The 7,944-nt window shown below is 40.0% G+C and overlaps 1 protein-coding gene across 3 annotated transcripts in view; it reads left to right on the forward strand.

Moving 5' to 3' along the window:
• Positions 1-7,382, forward strand: part of SMC1 (structural maintenance of chromosomes 1) — a 110,574-nt gene extending 103,192 nt beyond the window's left edge. The window contains exon 18 of one of the 3 annotated variants that reach the window (XR_011046670.1): positions 6,440-7,382. Coding sequence is in view for 1 of the 3 variants with exons in the window: in XM_068388445.1 (XP_068244546.1) it covers positions 6,440-6,445 (6 nt within the window). In the remaining 2 variants the exon portion in view is untranslated. The remainder of the gene's footprint in view (positions 1-6,439) is intronic. The other 2 variants (XM_068388446.1, XM_068388445.1) reach the window with 2 other exon arrangements.
• The last annotated feature ends 562 nt before the right edge of the window (positions 7,383-7,944 follow it).

A 7,944-nucleotide genomic window follows, 5' to 3' on the forward strand; every position in this document is an offset into this window, starting at 1 on the left:
TGATGCACTGCATAGTCTCTTTTATAGTCTGGCTTTTCGACGGCGTTTGTAGCCAAATCTTTGGTGCACCCATGGCTGCGGGATGGGAGGGAAGAGGTCGCCTTGATTTTCTCTAGACCCTGATCAGGACCACCTGCAACTGCTTCCTCTCAAAAGAATCCTGTGCATGTAGTGCTTTTGAGACCCCCAACCTGTCCAGGCCTGGATGGAAGGTAGTGGGGACACTGATGTTGGGGTCCCACATTTCCTGTTGGTGCTAGTAGTGAGATGCCTGTCATGCCATTGGACAGCATGGCAGAGGCCAATCCTTGGGTAGTGAATGTCTTGAGAAGGGTACAGTACTTTATACTTTTTCTGGACTTCAGGCACCCCTATCTTGCAGACTAATAGTACTCACAAACTATCCTCCAACATCACCAAAAGGCCTAGCATTGTTGGTAGAGGTGAAAGGGATATTGTAGAAGATTGCACTTGAAGTCATTGAAGACAGATCTGGTTTCTACAATTGAGGCCTGGTGGAAAATTCAATTGGGGCGGTGTACCAGTTCAAGCCCTTGTGTTTCAGACTTTACACTGCTCACCAGGTGTTTACTCGAATGTTGTTCGCTGGTAGCGCTTTGAACCCACTGGCACAGGATACTTTTGTGGAAGTATCTTAACGATTGATTTGTCCTAGCCTCCTCAGAGAGGTAGTTGTTACAGGATCAAGATTGTCTTCTTGCTTTTTATCATGATCTGGGGATCGTTGTAAGTTGGGAGAGTCAAATCTTATACCCAAGAAAAGGTTGAAGTATCTGGGCATACTGAAAGACATGGCAGCAGTGAGAGTTTCCAACTAACGATTGCATCAGCAATCTCTGAGAGTTAGTGCAACCTCTTCTGTCCGAGACAGTACTTTCAGCTCAACATTGGCTAATTCCTCTCAGCCACCATTGCTTAGAGAAAATTGTTCTTCTCGGGCGCATCTACTCGAGATCCCTTCAGTGGTGTCTGAAGGATCACTGTTTGGCCTCCAGGGATCCCCTGAGCTATCTTGTTCCAGTGGGATGAGAGGCACTGGCCAATTTTACTTGATGGCTAGACTTCCCTCTTCCAGACATGGAACTATATTCAGATGCATCGGCCTGACCTAGTCGCATCAGAAGTTGGGTCAGCAGAAAGGAAGTGTCAGTACATTGAGATGGAAATGCAAGCAGTATTTCTAGTACTGCAAGCATTAGAAAGTTTTAGGAGGCACTTCATAGTAATGATGTGTGACAATACCACTGTAGTAGCTTAAGCATTCCAAGAGAATTTTAGGAGGCTTAGGTTAACACGCAGGGGGGAATGGTGTTATTCCCGCTTTACAAGTTGATAAAGCAGATGCACATCTGGATGGCATAACATGTAGAACTGTTAGCCAGATACATCATGTGGCAAGAGAAATAAACTAGTAGACATGGAATGCCACAAGGATGAGGATTTAGGATTGGAGTGGTCCCTTCATCCTTGTGTAACGGAAAGGCTTTTTGCCTTGTGGTGCTTATTCGCCACACGGCTAAACAGGAAACTCCCAATGTGGTGGTCTCCTGCTCTTGACTCATGGTTACTGTTTGAGGATGATTTCCAACACCCATGGGATGACTTTGATGCCTATGCTTTTTCTCTTCAGACTGATGTGCCGGCCGATCAGCGGAGTCTTAATCACGCCATGCAGGCCTCTGGATGACCCTGGTGGCTTCCAGCTGGCTACAATATAAGTGGTATTGAGCTATTAACACTTCATTTTGAGGTTCCGAGAGAACGGATATTCTTCTCTGTGAGTTGCACTTTCTGAGGTACCACCAGTCTATGTAGTCACCAGCACTTCAAGGTTGGAGACAGTCCAGCATCTCCTACAAAAAAAATACTTTTCACAAGAGACTGCACGTGAGTCTATCAAGGAAAGTGAGCCATATTTTGCAATTGGTGTCATAAAAGGGATACTTATCTGGTCAGAGCATCTTTAGAGCAGATCACGGACTTCCTTGTCTTTCTTCGCCAAGAAAAGCACCTGTCAGTCTCAGCTGTAAAAGACTACTGCTCATTCTGGAGCATAGTCTTTTGATTGAAGGCTGTATACTTTTGATCCTCTTGAGAGTTGTCTATGACCGTTAGGAGCTTTGAGCATTCTTAACCACCTTGGGACCTTATGCACTGGGGTGGGACATGACCTGTATTCTAAAGTGTCTTACAAATACTCTATTAACCTTTTAGATCTGATTTTCAACTTTTCATTTTGCTAGCTGTAAAATCTGCAAAGATGGTAGGCAAGTTGTGTGGACTCCCTTGCGAAATAACCCATGCTCTGAATTGGAAGGTCTCCTTTAGTTTTTTCCCTATACTACTTTGTGGTCAAAACACAGAACCCATAGTCACATAACCCAAGGCTAGAGAACTTCTCCACCTCCTTGCTGCGGGAAGTATCAGATGGTAATTCTAAGGAGATGGTTTTTATGTCCTGTAATGGCTCAGCAGTGGTATCCAAAGAGGACTCGCCATCTCGGCCCAGTGTCAATGACTGTTCCTTAGCAGTGGAAGAACCAAGAAAGAGGTGCTAAAGAACACTGTCTCTATCTCGCTCGGTGTGACGATCAGTACTACTGTACGTACTTCAACCATCATCGGTTCTCCGCCTCTTGACTTCAGTCCCTCCCACAATGTCACCAAAACTTTTTTTCAATAATGCAAGTTGTTGATGCATGACAATATTTGTTTATTTTTTTCTTATTTTATTGATTTTTTCTCAACTATCATTTCTACCAAATATCATCATCATCATTTCTTATATATTTCCTATTAGTATTGTTCATTGTTTTCACAAGTAAAAGTTAGTCTACAGTCATTATTTCCATTTATTGATATTCTTTGCAATATTTGTCATGTTCTTACATGTCCAGTTTCTATTTCCAAGCCTGTGAAATACCCAAGACAGGAATTATCCAGTTCATAGTTACAGTTGCATGCAAGGTGGAATGACAGAAGAACAAACAACCTTATTCCTAATATTTCTAATGAACTAAATTTATATATATATTTCTCTCTCTCTCTCTCTCTCTCTCTCTCTCTCTCTCTCTCTCTCTCTCTCTCTCTCTCTCTCTCTCTCTCTCTCTCTCTCTCTCTCTCTCACTCTCTCTCTCTCTCTCTCTCTCTCTCTCTCTCTCTCTCTCTCTCTCTCTCTCTCTCTCTCTCTCTCTCTCATTACATTTCTGTATGACAAAAAGTTCCTTGTTACTGGTGATTAGTTTTATATATTTTGACAGCTATTTATTGTGGAATTATGATGAAATAACAGTCACTTCAATGAATATGATTTTTTTTTTTTTTAATATAATGGAAAATGAAACAAAACTTTTGAAAAATTTATCCTATAGTCAGCAGTAAAGCAAATAAACATAGAAATGTAGGTTATTACCGAGTAAGTGAGCAAGTATACAAATCTTGTATATAGCTTGAGGAGCGAATCCTCAGCCTCGTAGTGAATGGGTTAACGTTTAACTCCACTCCTGTGACCAGAAAGATGTCCCCTGTGGCGAAAGGGAGTCAAATGTTCCGACTGGTTGTTATCTGGTTCTGATAACAGACAATGAGAAGGAGCTTGTTTAAAGGGGGAGGATCCTTTGTCAGTATAAGTTATTCACTCAGGTTATCGCATCTTGTTCACGAACTGTCACCCTCCATTAACTCAGACGCCGACGATCTCGTTATTGTTGTTGATGGGATCCCAAAAAGATCTCTTTCTCCGGAGAAATAAGCAATAGAGGAAGTCTTCGACAAATTGTTGGAAGGTTGGAGACCTGCCAGAGATCTTTCCTGCTTGAATCAGTATGTGCTTCAAACTTGAAGATCCAATGAGACGTGAGAGCAAATCTTTCTTGTTGGCTGGATTACTCATACAGATTCAAACTCTAAATTTTGTAATCTTTTTAGGAAGATTCTTGACAAGGATGGGGAGCCCATCTGATGAAGGAACACTACTCAGGACTATAGTCTTAGAAGGACAAATCTTTGCACATGAACTATCTGGAACTCAAGGCAGCTTATCTAGTGTTATTCCACTTTACAGAGATGATTAAAGATCACTGTAGGGTTGATGAGCAACAACGCGATTGTAGTGACCTATGTCATCAAGCAGGGGCTCGGTATTCCATCTCCTCTGTCAGTTGGCAGTAGAAATGCAACACTGGGCTCAGATATAAGCAGTTCATATTTCATCCCTATTCATCCTGGGGAAAAAGAATGTGAAAGGAAACAATCTGAAGCGACTAGGGACGATAGTTGGTTCAGAATGGACTTTATATCTTCTAATAGCGAAGTCTCTCCCGACACTGTAGGGTTCTGTGACCATGGACATGTTCACCACACATCTGAACAATAAACTTCCAGTGTACTGTTCCCCAGTCCTTAACCCAACAACAGTAATGGAAGATGCTTACCAGTACTCCATCCGGTCTTGAAGAAGATCAGGCTGTCACAAAACATAAGTTGTGCCAAGGTGGCCACAGGTGGAGTGGTGGTACGTGGACCCTCTCACAGAAGTTTCAAGAGAACTTCCAGATTGGCCAAAACTTCTACGTCAGCATTACGTGAAAAAGTTTCAAGAATCAGCTCATTGTCTGGGTCTTCATGACTAGAAGTTGTCCAGTACCTCCTTTAAAAGAAAGTTTTTTTAGAAACCCACTGCAGAGCAACTTCCAGGATACCTCCGCAAGTCCTCTGTAGCAGGTGATTAGGCAAAGTGGTCACTTCTCTGTGATTGGGGCTGTAGAAGGAACATTACTCCACTCAAGGGTACTGTACTGTACCACTGATTGGAGACATTTTAGTTTACCTATGGAAGGAGTAACATCTCTCGTTTATAGCAGTAAAAGGCTATCGCTTAGCCTTAAGCCAGGTTTCAGACTGAAGGGAATCAATCTCTCATCCTCTTGAGAAGTCTCTGCTTTAATCAAGCTTTGAACAATCTATCCCACCTTGGGAAATCAAATCCTAGTCCTGGAGAGTTGTAAAGGTTCTAAGGTCCTTAAAACTGGCACCTTATGAACCTCTGCAGAGCATCAGATAGGGATCCTACATTGAAGACAGTATTCCTCTTAGTTCTATTATCATCCAAAAGAGTGTGCGAATTAAAAGGTCTGCCTCAGTGTCACTCCAGGCGGTGGAAAGATCTGTCTTTCTCTTATGTGCCAGAATTCATAGCTAAGACCTAAAACCATCAGTGGTTTATAACTGCTTTGATTTCTTTGCAATTTCAGCAGTCAAGGAGGTAACTTATGATCCAGACATTCTGTTACTTGTATGGGCAATCCGTCTTTACCCAAAGAGGATTTCACCCTTTCGCCCTCTCGTTCTTAACTTGTTTGTAAGTACAGGTTGAAACAAGAAGGGAGTATCAGAACACATTCACAGCCCACTACTTGCAAGACGTAACCCACAGGAACCTGTATATCTTCTCCATTGGTCCTGTGGTGGCAGCGTAAGTGGTGTAAGCTACCTTACAGGACAAGTAGCAGTCGGTCAAGGGCAGGTGTTTGCCGGTGTTAATCTGAGATGAAGGACAGAAGGACTGGTATTTTCTTCCTTCATCTTCCCCTCTTGAGGTACAGCATCTGGAAGACTGCAAGCTGGCCTACCTCCGACTACGGGTATTACCCATTTCCCTTATATATCCTGAAATATGTTATATAGTGGTCAAGTCCCTGTCCGTGCGAGGTAGAAGCGGGCAATGTCTAGGACTTTGTTAAGTGAGAGGAGTGCTACACATTCCGATAGTCTTACCTGGTCAAGTCCCAATGCTTAGTTTCCTCACACTTTCACCACTATTGCCCTGGCTGTCAACTCTCGTACATGACATACAGAGGTTGCAAGGTAACAAGGGTGCCCCTCTCATGCTTGTACAACCTTAGAGTTGCACCCCAGGTCAAGTTTCCAGCCATCTGGGTTTTGGCCTTCTACCCACCTAAGGGTGAGTTTCTATAGTAAAGAGCGAAGCATTTGTATTTGTGTAAGAACAAATGACAAATTTGGAGGTAATTTGTATTTTTCGTAACCATACAAACCTGAGCTCTTTACTCGTACTTGGCCCGCCATCACCTATCCCCCTAGAAAGTCTTGCCACCATCTAAAGTGGATATACAGTCTAGCTGAGTATGTGAGTGGGATGGTTGGTCTACTCCTGCTAAACCCCTGCTAACTAGCGGGTAGCGGTTTACCTCGCCTTAAAAGTTTATGGCTCGTTTTCCTGCAGTCCAGTATAATATATCCATAGCATAAAGCTCAGGTTTGTATGGTGAGGAAAAACACAAATTACCTCCTAATGTACCATTTTGTATTATACAGGAGTTATGGATGGTGCTTACTTCAGATTAAACATTTTTCTTGTAAACAGTTTTATTAATGTTATCCCTTTCTTTTTCCACAGGGGTGAGAGCATCAATCAATAAAGAAGAGTTCAAAAGCCATGTAAATTTATGCATTGCATTTAAGAGTAAATGACAAATACATTATGGTAATATTACTTAGAGGATAAGTAAATATTTCAGAATTTATAGTTTATGTACATTATGGTATGCAGATTTATTCATTTAAAGATGTTTTTATTTGTAGTTAATAGATGATTAGTTTTATTTTAAAAAATGAAAATAATTTTTAAGATCACATTTGTGGTTTTACATGAATAAACTTTTGTGTATTATGAAATTTTGTCCCTGAGTAATAGGTTTAATTTCTCACTCTTTATCTTTGTATAGATACTATATTTGTAAATACTTCTAAATATCTGGTACTGTCAGCATTTTGCTAATTCTAAAGTTTTTCAATAAACAAATTGAAATATATTTAATGTAGTAGTACTCTACCTTTCAAATATTTGTAGTTGTAAACTACGTTATAGTATTTTTTCAAATAAATTGTAATTTTTGTTTCTTGGTCACAAGCATTTAGAATTGTGGTACAGTCATCAGCAGTTAAATATTTACTATTATATTTCTACAAGTACTAAATGTTTTTATGAGTATGTTCTTTATAACATGCCTTTGAAATTGATAAATAATGCTACTCCTTAGAAGGTTCATATTTTAATATTTTTACATTTCTAAAAACTGCCTGAAACAATTCTGAAGAGTTCATACAATGCATAAACTATTGCTAGGACTCTTGGTAATTCAAGTCTTCTAGAAAATCAATGAGTACCTATATAAGTGCCTTACATTATGTACAGCCATTTGAATAATGGAAATTAACAATACAATCTAGATTTTACAATTTGCATATCATTTATGGTAAAACATTAATTATGCCTAAGAAGATAAGATTGCAATGAATACTAAAATATTCAAGGAAACATTACCGAGTATCGTACCTTTCATGTGCTTAGATAAAACTTAGTTGTCTTGGAACATTCTAGAAGACTCAACATCATAGAAAACCAACTGCAATCTTGCATTGGCTAATTAGTAACTTTAGATAGTGAATCTGAGTATTAAAATGTGAAACTGGTTTCATTTGCTTGTTATGGCTACTATGGATCTGATGTATGGTTTGGGCAGATATAACATTGGTGACCTCATGGATGGTTTATTCATGGTTCTCAAAGTGATGTTGCATCATGGGTCTGGTTAGCAGGATCCAGGAAAGAACCCAGTCCCCTGATTTTATTAAGGAATCATCTCTATATATTTTACTCTTATCTGCTTTCACCACACCTAAAGGTTTTTGTTACGGTATCTTCCCAATATATATGGTTAGCCCAGGAAAAGTCATCTTTCTCTAAAACTTAAATTTTGTTTAGAATTGATTGAAACATTGAGAAATCATAATTTCAACCCAAGGATATGGTCCTGGCTAAAACTAAAAGTTAGTAAATACATAATTAACTTAGCCTAGGCAATTTTCTAATTCTCTATTTTTAGCATCTTACCATTTTTA

The sequence above is a fragment of the Palaemon carinicauda genome, chromosome 15 (genome assembly GCF_036898095.1).
Source record: "Palaemon carinicauda isolate YSFRI2023 chromosome 15, ASM3689809v2, whole genome shotgun sequence".
Lineage (NCBI taxonomy): Eukaryota > Metazoa > Arthropoda > Malacostraca > Decapoda > Palaemonidae > Palaemon > Palaemon carinicauda.